This window comes from Camponotus floridanus, unplaced genomic scaffold, assembly GCF_003227725.1.
Source record: "Camponotus floridanus strain SB8 unplaced genomic scaffold, Cflo_v7.5 scaffold4, whole genome shotgun sequence".
NCBI lineage: Eukaryota > Metazoa > Arthropoda > Insecta > Hymenoptera > Formicidae > Camponotus > Camponotus floridanus.
In genome coordinates this window covers 3,961,722-3,978,023 of record NW_020229547.1, presented here as the reverse complement: position 1 = coordinate 3,978,023, position 16,302 = coordinate 3,961,722, and the positions used below count along the sequence as shown (strand labels likewise).

General features: G+C 37.2%; 2 protein-coding genes across 13 annotated transcripts in view; one reads left to right on the top strand and one right to left on the bottom strand.

The window, feature by feature from the left end:
• LOC105259560 (teneurin-m) overlaps window positions 1-6,076 on the top strand; it is a 708,083-nt gene extending 702,007 nt beyond the window's left edge. For all 10 annotated transcript variants that reach the window (XM_025411464.1, XM_025411472.1, XM_025411471.1 and 7 more), the window contains 3 exons: window positions 9-2,317; window positions 2,464-3,217; window positions 3,454-6,076. In XM_025411464.1, coding sequence (XP_025267249.1) covers window positions 9-2,317; window positions 2,464-3,217; window positions 3,454-4,942 — 4,552 coding nt within the window. In that variant the 3' untranslated portion in view covers window positions 4,943-6,076. The remainder of the gene's footprint in view (window positions 1-8; window positions 2,318-2,463; window positions 3,218-3,453) is intronic.
• A 5,530-nt stretch (window positions 6,077-11,606) lies between these two features.
• LOC105259559 (RING finger protein 121) lies at window positions 11,607-16,227 on the bottom strand. Of its 3 annotated transcripts, XR_889815.3 has the most exons (9): window positions 15,826-16,226; window positions 15,541-15,575; window positions 14,983-15,124; window positions 14,732-14,886; window positions 14,425-14,653; window positions 14,116-14,351; window positions 13,899-14,015; window positions 12,052-12,174; window positions 11,607-11,844 (listed from the first exon to the last, which is right to left on the bottom strand). XR_889815.3 is itself a non-coding variant. In XM_025411474.1 (8 exons), the coding sequence occupies exons 1-8, from the start codon at window positions 15,862-15,864 to the stop codon at window positions 12,129-12,131; spliced, it is 999 nt and encodes a 332-aa protein (XP_025267259.1). In that variant the 5' UTR covers window positions 15,865-16,226; the 3' UTR covers window positions 11,607-12,128. The 3 variants fall into 3 exon arrangements, 2 of the variants coding, with proteins under 2 accessions (XP_025267259.1, XP_011269857.1); XM_025411474.1 differs by having other exon boundaries at window positions 11,607-12,174; XM_011271555.3 differs by lacking the exons at window positions 11,607-11,844; window positions 12,052-12,174 and having other exon boundaries at window positions 13,796-14,015; window positions 15,826-16,227.
• Window positions 16,228-16,302: the final 75 nt, after the last annotated feature.

The following is a 16,302-nucleotide window of genomic DNA, read 5'->3' as shown; positions in this document are numbered from 1 at the left end:
TCTTTCAGTGCAACGAGGGTATCATATCGTTATCACATCGCTCTGAGCCCGCTGGACGGCGTTCTCTATATATCGGATCCGGAATCTCATCAAATCATTCGCGTACGCGACACCAACGACTACACGGATCCCGATCATAACTGGGAGACAGTAGTCGGTTCCGGGGAACGTTGTCTTCCTGGCGACGAAGCTCATTGTGGCGATGGTGCGCTGGCACGAGACGCTAAACTCGCTTATCCCAAGGGCGTTGCCGTCTCTGCCGATAATGTCTTGTACTTTGCCGATGGCACAAATATACGAATGGTCGACAGAGACGGTATTATCACCACCGTGATTGGTAATCATATGCACAAATCGCACTGGAAACCCATACCTTGTGAAGGAACGTTGAACGTCGAAGAGGTTCATCTACGCTGGCCGACCGAACTGGCGATCAATCCTCTGGACAATTCGCTGCACATGATCGACGATCATATGGTTCTCCAGCTGGCCCCGGATGGTCGTGTCAAGGTCGTTGCCGGTCGTCCACTTCACTGCGCCTCTCCGTCAGCCTCGTTTGACACGGAACTCGCGACTCACGCCACTCTTGTGATGCCACAGAGCGTTGCATTCGGTCCATCGGGCGACCTTTACATCGCCGAGAGCGATTCCCAGAGGATCAATCGCGTTCGTGTAATCGGGACTGACGGCAAGATCTCACCGTATGCTGGTGCTGAGTCCAAGTGCAATTGCCTGGAGCGCGGTTGCGATTGCTTCGAGGCCGATCACTATCTGGCATCCACCTCCAAGTTTAATACTATATCCGCTGTGGCGGTTTCACCCGACGGAGTAGTGCACATTGGCGATCAGGCTAACTATCGCATTCGTTCGGTGACGGCGAGCATTCCTGACGCGAGCGGTGCGCGAGAATACGAGATTTACGCACCTGATACGCAAGAAATCTACGTATTCAATCGGTTCGGCCAGCACATTGCCACGAAGAACATTCTGACCGGCGAGACTGTGTATCTCTTCACATACAACGTTAACACTAGCAATGGTAAGCTCAGCACTGTGACGGACGCGGCTGGCAACAAGGTCTTTTTGTTAAGAGACTACAGCAGCCAAGTGAACTCGATCGAAAATACAAAGGGACAAAAATGTAGACTAAGAATGTCCAGAATGAAGATGTTGCACGAACTGAGCACGCCCGATAATTACAACGTTACTTTCGACTATCACGGACCCACTGGTTTGCTGAAGACAAAGCTCGATAGTACCGGCCGCAGTTATGTTTACAATTATGATGAATTTGGCAGACTGACCAGCGCAGTGACACCCACAGGCAAAGTGATCAGCTTGACTTTTGATCTTAGCCTGAAAGGCGCCATAGTCAAAGTTGGACAGAACAACAGAAAGCCCATCTCGATGTTGATCAAAGGATCGTCTGTTGTCACGAAGGTCGGAGAGGCCGAGCAAAGGACAACAGTTCTCGCCGATGGCTCGGTTGGAAGAGTAACGCCATGGGCTCACACCGTCAGCACCGATAGTATGCCGTACTCGATTCTGGCTGAAATCGAACCTCTATTAGGTGAAAGCTATCCCGTGCCGGCTAAACAGAGAACAGAGATCGCTGGCGATCTGGCTAATCGTTTCGAGTGGCGATATTTCCTCCGAAAGATTCAAGGAAATAAAAATCGCGGAAACTCGAAGGCAATCGCTCAGGTCGGCAGGAAGCTCCGAGTCAATGGCGAGATCCTGCTGTCTCTCGAATATGATAGGGAAACAAACACTGTGGCTGTGTTTATGGACGACCGGGTAGAACTGTTGAATGTTACATATGATAGAACCGCTAGACCCGTTAAATGGGGACCGAGAAATGGCATCTTTGCTGGTGTTGAATTGGAATATGATCGATTCAGCAGACTGATTAGTTGGACGTGGGGCGACATCAGCGAAACATATGGCTTTGACAGAGCAGGTCGATTGTACGAGATAAAGTACAGCGATGGTACGTCAATGGTGTATGCCTTCAAAGACATGTTTAGCAGTTTGCCGCTGAAGGTCACTACGCCACGTGGAAGCGATTATCTTCTTCAATATGACGAGGCGGGAGCATTGCAATCACTGACTACTCCGAGAGGACACATCCATACATTCTCTCTTCAAACGTCTCTCGGATTCTACAAATATCAATATTACTCGCCGATGAACAGACATCCATACGAGATTCTTTACAATGATGACGGTCAGATTCTTGCCAAGGTGTATCCTCATCAAAGCGGAAAAGTTGCTTACGTCTATGATCATGCTGGAAAACTCGAAACTACGCTTGCCGGTAAGTATTAATTACTGTAAAATAATATATCTTTATTTCTTCTCCTTAATTAAATTTTACTACGTGTGATTAAGAAAAAAACATTGTTGACTTATAAACATAAAATTATTAAAGATATAATTAAAAATTGCAAATATTTTGTATAGGATTGTCCTCAATACACTACACCTATCAAGAAACAACCAGTCTAGTGCGCAGCATCGACATCAACGAACCAAACTTTGAGATGCGTATCGAATACAAATACCATGCTGGCATTGTAAAGGACGAGAAGATCAAGTTTGGCAGCAAGAGTGGCATGGATAACGCTCATTATCGTTATCAGTACGATGGTAATGCGCGTATATCCGGCATCGAAGTCGACATTAACGGCAAACAACTGCCTCAGCTTCGTCTCAAATATAACCAGAATCTTGGTGTGCTAGAAGGCGTTGGTGATCTCAGGATATACAGAAATCTCTTTAATCGATCAGTTATGCAAGACAGCAGCAAACAATTCTTCACGGTCACAGATTATGACGAGCACGGTCGCGTTAAGACGGTGCTGATGAACATCCGATCCTTCGACGTGTTTCGCATGGAACTCGAGTACGACAATCGCAATCGCATCAAGATGAGGAAGCTCACGATCGGGAAGGAGTCCATGGAGAAGAAGGAATGGTCTAGAATGGAGAAGATTACGTATAATGCTGACGGTCATGTGCTCGAGGTAGCGGATACCGAGAATAATTGGCAATATGCATACGATGAAAATGGTAATGTAATTGGCGTGACCGAGCACAATGAGAAGATCGTCTTGGGCTATGATAGTGGTGATCGAGTGGCCCAGTACGGTGACGTTGAATTTAATTCATACGATGGACGCGGTTTCGTCGTGATTCGTGGCGAGCATAAATATAGGTAAGCTTTTTCCCAAATTAAGAGGTATATCTGTAAGATCTAATTAATTGTTATTAAAATAATTAAATATATATATGGAATAGTATTTTGTATGTACAAAAAATCCATTTTCTCGCAGCGAATTTTGCGGAGTTATTTTAGTTTTTTTTTTTTGTTGAACAACATTAATCTAAAAATACTATATTGTAATAGATATATATATTAAAAATATATATTATTAATTTTCTTTCCTCCAGGTACAACTCACGCGGTCAGCTGATTCATGCGTCGGAGCACAAGAAATTCCAAATTTGGTACTTCTACGATGATCGCGGTCGACTGGTGTCGATGAACGACGACCGAGAAAATATCACTCAATTCTTCTACGCGAATCCAAAAACTCCGGATCTGATAACGCATGTGCATTTCCCGAAGTTGTCCAAAACATTCCGATTCCTTTACGATTCGCGCGACTTCTTGATGACCGTGGAGACATCCGAGCAACGGTTCTACGTCGCAACAGATCAAAATGGTTCGCCTCTCGCTCTTTTCGATACCAATGGCAATCTTATCAAAGAGATGCGACGCACGCCGTTCGGCAAGATTATCAAGGATACCAATCCGGACTTTTATTTGCCTATCGATTTCCATGGTGGTCTCTTCGATCCCAATACCAAGTTGATCTATTTAAACAAGAGGCTTTACGATCCAACCGTTGGTCAATGGATGACGCCTGCTTGGGAACAAATGGCCAACGAGCTCACCACTCCGACCGACATATTCATCTATCGTTTCCGCAATAACGATCCGATCAACTTTAAGCAAAACGTCGAGTACATGACGGATCTGGCGAGTTGGCTGAAACTCTATGGCTACGACATTTCAACTATGCTTGGTTCTGAATACACAAAGCAGATGGTGTATCAACCGAGCGCCATCGTCACGTCTCCGCAACTGACTCCGGACTTTGGCGTAATGTCCGGTCTGCAATGCATCGTAAATCGCGTGCAAGAGAAGTTCTCCGATCTTGGTTTCGTGCCCAAGCCGTTGCTGAAGCTGGAACCGAAAACGCGAAACCTATTGCCGCGGGTGGCCCATCGTCGGGCAGTTTTCGGCGAGGGTATTCTAGTATCGCGCGTTGGTGGTCGGGCTCTGGTGAGCGTAGTAGACGGCGTGAACAGTGTAGTGCAAGACGTGGTCACATCCGTGTTCAACAACTCGTACTTCCTGCCGCTGCATTTCAGCGTGCACGATCAGGACGTCTTCTATTTCGTCAAGGATAACGCGCTGAAGATCCGCGATGATATGGAGGAACTTCATCGGCTGGGCGGGATGTTTAACGTATCCACGCACGAGACGACGGAACACGGTGCCGGCACGTGGAAGGAGTTGAGATTGCACAATCCGGACGCAGCGGTGGTCATCAAGTACGGGGCCGATCCTGAACAGGAGCGGCACCGGATTCTGAAGCACGCGCACAAGCGTGCCGTCGAACGCGCCTGGGAGATCGAGAAGCAATTGGTAATGGCCGGTTTCCAGGGTCGAGGCGACTGGTCTAAGGAGGAGAAGGACGAGCTCATGAGTCGCGGCACCGTCGACGGCTACGAAGGCGTCGATATCCACAGCGTGCATAGGTATCCCCAGCTCGCCGACGATCCTGGTAACGTCGCGTTCACCCGCGACACCAAGAGGAAGAGGCGGAAGAGCGGCAACAGGCGCAACAGAACTCACCGGCACGACTCGTGATTCGAGGACGCCACGACGCGAGTTCAAAGTATCGCTTGGGACTTGATTCGCGCGTGAAGCGAAGGAACGGAAGAGAAAGAGAGAGCTAGCGCGTCTTGGAAGAAACGATAGGACGGTTTTGTCGTCGTAATGTGATTTGCGAAATCGCAATTTGTGCGAACGGCCAGCGTTGTCGCTCCCTTCTCTCCTCGATCCTCCTCTCGGTCTCTTTCTTCTCTCTCGTACTCGTCGTTGACAGGAGATCGCAAAGATCTATCACATGATGACGAACGATGCATCTCGTAATGCAATCGTCTGATAATGCAATCTATCGATGTGCCATAAGCGCGTCTATATGCGATCGCTATCGAATTTAAATTCTAGATTGATGTGCGCAGGAAGACGACGAGTGTGAGAACGGATCGCGAAGTGTCAAAATTAACCTAGTCGCATTATTAACGAAATGAAGAATATAAAGCTTGTTATATGGTGATTAGTTTATACGGAAAAAAGAGAGAAAAAGGAAGAAACACAAGGAAGAGAGAGAGAGAGAAAGAGAGAGAAAAGGGAGTGGCGAATATAGACGCATATAGAGGTGCGAGACGGAAAGGATAAAAGTGCGTGCGTAGACCTTCAAGGTGCCGTCCGAGACGAAATCGATAGTGTTTTTTGCGAAAAAAGAGTGGGAGAGGGAAATGTATGTGTCTTGGACTTTCGTCACAGATCATCGGTTAAATTCGAGCTGATGTTAATTCATGCAACAGGGTCTACAAGACACGCGTTATACGCACGCACACGCGAGACAGGAGCGAGACATCTCGAGATCGGCGCGTCGAAGCTAGAGGATGCGAGGCGAGGGAGAAGATAATTTTCAATAAAAAATGCAAATGAAAGAGAGACATGTCAGGTTTCTCTCTGTTTGAAATGTCCTCACCTCGCATCTCTAGTCGGGACGCCGTCGTCCGAGAATGGACAAGTGAGAGTGAGAGAGAGAAAGAGAAAGAGACAAACGTGGAGAATAGATATATACAGCAGATATTTTTAACATGGCGCAAATTGGTGTACTAGGTGCGAGACGAGCAATTGTAAATATAGCTACACTCGAACTTAATGATAAATGTAGATAAAGTATCGTAATGTGTAAAAGAAATGCGCGCGAGAACGGTCGTGAAACACAAGTGGAACTGTCGATACTGCTTTTTTATATGTATACAAAGAAGAATACACGAGTCTCTCACACACACACGCATAAAGATATATAATAGGAATTTACGTCCCCGAAATATACGCGAATACGGGAGAAGTAATATGGGGAAAGTCGTGAAATTATATCGGACGCGTCGCGATTCTATATTCTTTTGTTTTGATATAAAAATGCGTGGAAAACGGAGGAAATTTTAGTTAAGAGAAAACGCGCGATATTCGCGTTAAGTGGATAGCCGCGTTAATCTCGACCCAGGCCTACGCACACAATTGACACAAGAAAACATATACATACACACGTACAGACGTAGACATACACTATCGCTTTAAATCGGCATACGTATCGTACAATCGGCGATGTCGTCTCATCGATTTCACCGACGCGTACAAACGTATAATTGGAGCCAAGTATAATTGCGGCACCTAGAATCGAAATCAAGTCAAGTCTAAGAGCCATAGAGTTTATTTTACATATAATTTCATACTTCAAATATAACGTAAGTTCAAATGGAGTCTTCGAGACGTTAGATAAATGGAACAATACATTGATTTTTCAAGAATAAAATTAATAATCAATGTGAATTAAACGCTAGAGTATTAAACTATATATATGATAGTCATTAGAAAATTATTAACAAGGATAGTCATTAATTTTATCGCTGCAAAGTTGTCGCATTGTCCCATTTATCCGCTCAATTGTCTCACTTGAGCATAAACTTTGTAGATTTTAAACTTGACGAATATTTCGATTGTGGAAGAAGAGGGTGCCTGAGGTATAAACGAATCGACTGATTCGTCGTAGATAACGTAGACACTTGTAAATAGGCATCACGTAAACGAGTAAAAGCTGCTATTGTCACGTAACATCTGCATGTAACAAAAACCGACGTGACGAGACGAATGACAGTCGTAACGGGATGCGTCGAAGTAATAATGTCCAGAAGAAAAATAATAATAATAATAATAATAATAATAATAATAATAATAATAATAATAATAATAATAATAATAATAGTAATAATTATAATATGATAACACGATAAGTAATAATAATAATAATAATATAATAATAAATATAGTAATAATAATAATAATAATAATAATAATAATAAATAATAATAATAATAATAATAATAATAATAATAATAATAATGGAATACGATAATATTACCATTGTGTACGAGAAATGCCCCGCCTATCTTTCTACTAAAAATGAAAAATTATTTTTTGAATTGTGTCGTCGAGAGAAGAAAAGTCCTATGTAACCGCGTGTATGTGGGATCGCCCTGTGAAGAGAACCTCCCCGCGCTCCACCGAAGAGAGTACCCGACAAAAAATAGGGTTTAACAAGAATTTATGCAGAGATTTATTTTTAAAATTTTTCGAAATTTCCCAAAATTTTATTGAATTCTCTTCCATAATTTTTCCCATTTGTATCAAATTATTTTTATCTTCATCAGAAATAATCAGGAATTTTTCAATAATTAGAAAAACAAATTATTCAGAATTAAACTCGCCGTCAGTATTTAATTATTAGTGTTTTAATTGTATTCGCAAAAACTTTTAAACTTAATTTTCATTTCTAGATGTTTAATATTATTAATATTAATTTCTAGATGATTTTCTCTCCCGAGATTCTTTGAATTCGTCTATTTTTTACAGGGTACAACCTTGACCCCTCCTCTCTATAACTGATATAGCTGAATTCGTCGGTGTTTATCAATATTGGGTAAATAAGAAAAAAAGGTAGATCGAAGTTTATGGTTCGGATTGAATGAAGTAACCGACTAAATAGAAAGTAAAGACGCAAAAAAATTAATATAACGCATAATATATATATACATATATATAGGGGTACACGGTGAGCCAACGTGCGAGCCCACGCAGCTCCACCACGTTGTGTTCCACGTAGGCGATATATAATAAAAAAAAGATACATAATCATAACTGCAAATGTACGTACTAGTTGACGAGTTGACGTGGATTTAGCGAACGGTTAAGGGAATGTGCTAGTGAATCTTACAGTGAATCTTAACATCGCTGTACATATCTGTTGTGTATAGCCTACTATCTCGCGAAAGTAGTCTTCACATCCTCGCTTAAAAAGAAATTTTCACCAGAGAATTTTAGCGACGACATTGATTTTGCAATATTTAAGTCAAATCTCAATAACTGTCATATCTTTAAAATCTTCCACATTAAAGTTATCTTTACAAAAAGATTAATTGAAAAAGAGAAGAACATTGATAGAATTCATATATGTATTTTACATCGTGACGAATTTTTCATATTTGTAAAATAATGCCGCCAAAATTCTTGTACTCTTTATCAAAAAAATATCCCGTCTAAGGAAAGTTTTTTTTTGTTAATCGTCTTTTTCTAAATTATTATTTAGGAGAATCACATGATGAATCACAGATCATTATGCCCGAAGATGAGGCTTTAATAATCTGTGAGTCATCATGCGATACAATGATTAAATTTGTTTTTCTTCCGTAAAATAGAACAAGCAAATAGATTCAAAACGCGGCAAATTGCTCAGTCATCAGGGCCTCGGGCTTTAAATACACGGGCTCGTCGACATTATTTCTTCAAAACTTTAATAAAATTGTTTCTTCGCAATTATTGTAGTATCAAGCAATAATTTTCATTATATAATTTCACATATTGAAACGTATATGTTAGAATAATATTTGAGAGAACTCTAAAAATTATCTATTCAAGATTAAAATGTGGTGGGAAAATCTCGAAATAATTTCACATGGTAATTAAAAAATTAAATTTTATTTTATTTGACATGCAAATAATTCGAAAACTGGACTACAACTGACTCATTAATATTATTTCCAAGATTCCACGTGTGCAGAAATATATATATTTTTTGCTGTAAAAACCTTGTTATCGGAGTTGATCTTATTCCTATCAATTTATAACATGGACATGTGTGATTAACTTTAAACTAATCGAACTTAATAACGAGGCAAGATTGCCTCTTCGGTGATGTTTTCGAACGTCGCCTCGGGTAACCCGCATCCCCTCGATATTACATTCTTAATGATCTCCTCGGCTCTTGGAGCACGAGGGGATAAAATCCCCTCCGTAGCAGCGCTTGTTACTGAGTTGTCTATTAATATGCCGTTATCCGACACGCGCGCATTATTGTATAGTTTGTAGCAGAAATGCTCGGCAGCGTTTTGTCGACGCCTCGAACGGGAGATTTTTCGTTGCAAGCCACTTTCTATGTGTACTCGTCTACTCACAAAACGATACGTAAAAACGGGAGAGAGAAAAAGAAAAAAACGATGCGACGTTAAAAAGTCCTGTACTCGAGTTAACTTTACGCTTAGCGCATGTTTCCTTCGAGCGCAAGAGAGCCGCGGGTGAATCCTGCCTTTTATTTTATTTTCAATAGTCTCATTAAGAGGATTCTAATAAAAATTTACTTGACCGAATTTTTATACACGGAAAATGATGAAACATATTGCACAGTTTTTGCAATTTCTTTATATTTTAAATGTAGAAAATCATGAATACAAAATTAAAACATAATTTTCAGATTAAATTAATTTAATATGCATAATGAGAATTTGTATCAAAAATACAGAAAAACATGTGTCCGCTATATCTTAACATTTTCTTCGATCTAAATAAATACAAGAAACAATATTAAAATTTTCAGAATTTTCGAAAAATTGTATCCTATACTTGTGCAAATTTTAAATATCTATGTCTTTGGAATGAAAGAATCTGAAAGAAAATAGAAGCAGGATTCTCGATGCGGCTCGTCGCAGGAAGGTGCAAAATTTATTATTGTTATGCCGGATCGCGATCGGCAGGCGCGATCGAGATTAAGAAAAAGCAATACTTTGTAACTATCGTGTATGTCTCTGAATGCTGTTAAAAGACCGGCGATAATGCTGTTAAAGAACGCAAGAGAGACGATGATAAATATGTCAAAAAATGGAGAGAGTGTGAAAGAGGAAGGGTGTGTGAGAAACGCTAAAAAGCGCGCGAGAGACATTATATATATACATAGATTAATATATAAATATATAAATATATAAATATGCGAGAATTGTGTTAACATAGTTACTGCGAGGAGAAGGGAAGGAAGTCGTGCGCTTTTTTTTTATATATATATACTGACGAGAGCCATTCATCTCTCACGCTTTTTTCTTGTAAGTCAGAAAAATTGCAGCGGTCGCGCGTGACATTTCTTTTTGTACATATATAACGATATGACCGAAAATGATATTGACGTCACGCGATGACACAGGAAACATCTCTCGAGATCTCTCCGCGATCGATTTCCTTGCAACATTCTGAGTAAGCGTAAAATAAATTCTAAACGTCCACGGTCGGTGAAAAGTAATTATGAATTGTCGTGCATAATTTTTATCTTGAACGCATATCGTATATATATAATTGCTCTCTATTATACATGCACGATTTGACACGTTAAACACGCTATTCCAAAAGGTTCAGAAAAAAGAGCTCTATATCAGGTGATGTGGACGTATGCGTTATGAGAATTTTTATCTTGGACTCTGATAATACATTTTTTTCGCTTTAGTATTTATCATAAAATACAACAAATATACATACGAGAGCTTCGTTATCGTTCGCGGGCGGAACAAAGAGAGAGAGCTGATACGTAAGAAGAGGAAAAGAAAAAAAAAGAGTCACAATCGTACGCGACATTGATGTTGTTAATTAGGGTACCTACAATTATCCGTAGCGATGGTAGTTTCGTACACCTGTGCCCGCAAAAAGGAAAGGAGAATCATGTCACCGTAGCGACCTTTGTACTTTCATATAAAGAGACGACGGTCAATTTGTAATAGACGGAGAGAAAAAGTGACAAAGTAAAAATTGAGACTCCTTCCTGGCATTTACTCTCGGCATTTGGCGTGTCAGTGAACGCGCGGCTCGTGTCCCGATGACCGAGGTGCAGAGGACACCTTCGATGAACCCGACGATCACCGACACGGCCGAAATACACGCTCGCCCGTTTGTCTATATTTTTCCTTTTCGTTTTTCGTAAACTTGTACATATTTTAATTGCGATCATTATGTAAATACTCTGAATGAACACACACACGTACGCGTGCGTGCTCGCGCGCGCGCACGCAAGGTTTATTTTAAAAAGATTATACATATATTATATATGTGTATATATATATATATATATATATATATATATATATATATATGGATATATAAATATATTTACCATGTAATGATATATTTAACAGTAAGGTAACATATATTCTATACTCTTACACGCTAAGTACTCAATAAATATATCTATAAAATCTCCCCGTGTTTGTGTGAATGTCTACCCCTAAACCCATCCTGATGATCCCATCGTATCGTGGCGTCTGTGAACCACCCTATCAAAAGAAAAAAAAAATTATCTCGAATAACGTCGTAAACCTCTGTTTATCGGACCCGTTGAGGGGACTACCGTTAAATGTGTTCCCTCTCTCACCCTCTGTTATCTCATTTCGCGCACTATTTTCCCTCCTCCTCCTCTACCTTTGCGCGCCTTGACGTAATTTCACACCTCACGAATGTTCGTGAAAGACTTTAGACTATAGGTATACAGATAAATATATGTATATAAGTATAAATACATATATATATACGATATTCTCGCGACGGGTCCGACGTGGTCTGACAAGTACCTATGGATACGTGATGTGATGAAAGTTGTTTTTCTATCGATAATAACGAGAAAGATAATTAAAATCTTTTAGTAACATCACTTGCAAGTTGTTATCATTGCTCTCTCTCTCTCTCTCTCTCTCTCTCTCTCTCTCTCTTTCTCTCTTTCTTACTATGCCCACACAAATACACATATACATAGTATGTTGGATTCAATGCGCGTCCAACAAGATCACTTTTTTCATCTGTTACCTGCTCACCTCTGACTGCGAATGCGACAATAGGAACTTATTTGTCGGTGCTCTAGCAGAAAAACTACACGACAATACGGCAGTAGCTATTCTGTTTCGCCAATCACCTTATGCTGATCCTCCTTCGTTTCTCTGTAAAAATTATGAAAACATGAAAGAAAAGATTCACAATTGTATTGATGCTTAAATATAAATTTTTGATTATGCTCAGGAAAATATTACTATGCCTATAAAAACAAAGATATTAATCTTATTGGGATTATTTAGTATGGCTTTTAAAATTTTCATTTTATATTAAAATTATAAATATCTCACACACAATTTCTACCTTTTCTTTTATCTTTATATATTTATTTTTATTTGTTATATATTTGAATCTATTTCTATTAATAAATGACTGAATTTCTCTTTAATATTAATTAATTTTTTTAATTAGAGAGAATTCATAGTGATTAGAGAGAATGGAAAAAAATATACGTATGTGCTTTATACTAATTAAATTGAAATTATTATCATTACTGATTTATCTTCTTAAACATTTAAAAACTAAACTATTTCTTTCTATGAAAAAAACTAATAAATTAACAAAGAAAACACAATATAGAGGAATTAAATACCACAGTTAAGAATATTGTTTTGTACATTTTTATTGCAAAACAAGTGTTCTTGACAGTGATTTTGCTCTTTACAAATGTGTTACACATGATGATTACGGTCTAGAGACAAGAGGAAAAAAATACATGTTACATTCCCGTCAGTTCTTTTATTATCGAATTATATAATACAATAAATAAATTTCGCAAATATATCCGAATACAAACAAAATCAAATGTTAGAACTGGATTGTTGAGAATGTAACATATATCAAATATTTTTGTTCCTTGAAATAATCTTAAGGAATGAAATGTTATAAGTAGTAACTAATATTATATTTGGAAAACTTCACATTCTCTCACATAATTAGAATGGTTAAGAACAAAGATAAGTTCGACTAATTACAATTCTTGATTTACACAATACATATATGTATAAATTATATAATTATAATTTGATTTCTCATTTGTTTGAATGCAGCAAGATATAGCGTGCATTAATCCATTAAAGTATAACGCGTTTTTACTAGAAAAAATGTTTACATACAAAAAAAATTTACTGTAGAAAATATAATTTAATGGAAAGGTATATTGAAAAATACTTCCATAATTTACCTTTTTTTTTCTTGGTAAAATTACTCATATTTTTCTAATCAAAATTTGCTTTAAAGTACTTTTCTAATTATCGTAATTTATATTTTATTAGTACTTTTTCAAATTGCATTTTATATTATAAAAACATTATAGGAAGTTATTAAAAAGCACGACTTAACTTAAAATATTATGTACATTTTGTGCCTATTAAATTTAATATCTTTTTTACATATTTGCATCAATTATAATGTGAATAGTTATCTCGTGAGCAATAGTTATAATATATATATGTGCACTAATGCAATTGTATATTATCGGATAAAGCAAATACTGGAAGCAGCACCCGTCGTGGGTTTAGGAATGATGAAATGTATTTATTATTAGTAGGAAGTTTAGCAGAAGTTATGAGAAATATACATAACAAATTAACTATAGAGATTAATTAATAATAGAGAAAAGGTATCATTCTTAATATTTAAACACGAATAGAATTATTAGTTTCTGGCAATACGCTTTTCTTATTTAATAAAATATTTTATATGAGTATAAAAGTTGCAATATGTGTAAAAATACAAATATATCGATCGAATGAATAAATTAATCATTCTCTTTAGCATTGGAATAACACAACAATAATGTATGTGAATAAGTTTTCACAATATTACTTACTCAAGGCCCAGAGCCCAATTTATACCTTGAACTAGGAACAAAATTAAAGGTTGCCAAGCAACTAACCATCTTAACCAATCCAGTAACTGGCCGAATAAAACATGTGGCCGTTGCCATCTGCATTATTCATTAAGGTACACAGAAGATTTAAATTGGCATTAAATTAATTAATAAACTCATTATAATTAATTAATAAACTTTTTATAGAAAAGGATACGGATTGCGAAACATTTTTTTTAAATCCACTTTTTCCTTACAATAAGGGCAAGTCTGTTTTTTTCCTACAATACACCAGCCCCTAATGCAAAATTCATGGAAAACATGTTCGCAAGTAAGTTTGTATGTATTTTCAATCACACCTTCTTCATGTTCCGAAACAAGAAGTTTGTTTCCACATACTGCACAAACATTTGGTTCTAGAGTTCTAGTTGGCATACTGCCTGGAGTGTAATACTGCATAAAGTATATTACATATTACAAAATTATATGTTTAATGCACTTTGAATACAAGATAATTAATACATACTCCAATATGTGATGCCATTGTGTCAGCACATATTTCAGCGACATCTCTTCCTAATACTCCAAAATAAAGACCATAAAATAGAAGTAGTATACCCCAGTCCATCCAAACATGAGGCTTAATGTCTAATATAATATTTAGACCAACAAATGTAAGTAACATTAAAACATAGCCGATTATGCCCAGTGCATAACTGAGCTTATAAATGAAATAAAACCATTTGTACACTAGTCTGAAAAAATAAGAAAGAATCTTTGTTATATTTTATAATTATTCTTTTTATGTAGCATTAACAATTATATAATATTACCTAGGTGTTGTACCTAATATTGGTCTTTGAATAGCTTTTCTTACCACTAGACCTGTTATACACGAAGATAAAAGCCACAAAAATATAAATCTCCACCAGTGATTCTTTAAGCTTATTCCAAATGGAATAATCCACATGGCTACTAGTGTTACAAGCTAGTATTACAAAAGGAACATTTTATTTTATTGTATAATTAAAAAGATATTTATATTAGATAATAATTATTTTTAGATAATAATTATTCTCTCTACCTGATATGATTTAAAATGCCTCTTCTTCCATTCAACTAATGCAATCTGTGCTATTGTTAATGTCACTAATAATATAAGTAGCATCTCTGCATGCATGGATTCGTGACCCATATGCTGTTCGTGCATCTTTATATGCTCCACTCTAAAAAATTTAATAAAAAACGTAGCATTAATATATTTTTCCATATAAATGTAAAAATAATCATTTGCTAGAGATGACGAGAAAAATGTAACGTTGTGTGAAAAATCCAAAATTTTATTCCAAAATTTCCCAGAATTTGTTACGATTCTACCCCAAAAGATTAAAGTGTAAGAGAGAAGTTGGGGAAAGATATATTGATTGCTGACATATACGCTTATGTTAAATAAAGTTTTGAACTTTTTACACATGTTGTATATTTATCTGGATCACTCTATTATTTTTTAACTTATGCAAGTCCTGTATATTTAAGTTATGTATCCTGTGTAATAAGTTTAGAACCGCAAGAAAAGGTATTATAGTATTATGCTTATAGTATTTATAGTATTATGCTATAATACTATAAATTTATAACTTACTTCCATTTTTCCTCTGGAGTTAGGTCTTCGTTACTCTAAAACAAGAAGCATCGTAATTATAAAATTCTAATCAATAACACATGCGATTTAAAGCAAACATCCCTTAACAATATACCATTGCTATCAACAATAAATATTTATGTGTAAAACGAAAATGATGCCTATTATTATTATTATCATATGTCAATCTATAATAAATGACGTAACGTGAGAGGTTATGTTTTCGAGAATACGCATGTTACTTTAATATTATCAAGCCACTACTCCGTAGAATTATATACGTACCTTATTTGGCATCTGATGTATTTCATGTATATCCATCATGAATGTTTTATTTCACTAACACGTAAAGAAATGTAAATTAATTAACTGATACAAGACAGCCAATACGTTGCACACACATCTTTAACACAGTTATCGATATTATATATTTAATATGAATGACCGGCACTTTTTTTACGTTATCAACATTATTATGTATGATTAAATAAGCCTTTTAAAAAATAATTACTTGAAACGTTTACAAATCTCGTCATAACTCCGCGCTTTTAATCAGCTTTTTCTGCATTTTTTAAATCTAATCTTCACAATAGACAGATCTTTGATATTTCGCGCCGAAAATATTACGATATCGCTAACGTTAACTAAACGCTAAATCGCTTCTACGCGTGTGTACGCTAGTTTTCAGAGGTTATGTATTTGATTTGAAGCAAGGTAGATAGAATATAAAGAGGGGAATATTCGTAACTAAATTGTCTAGTA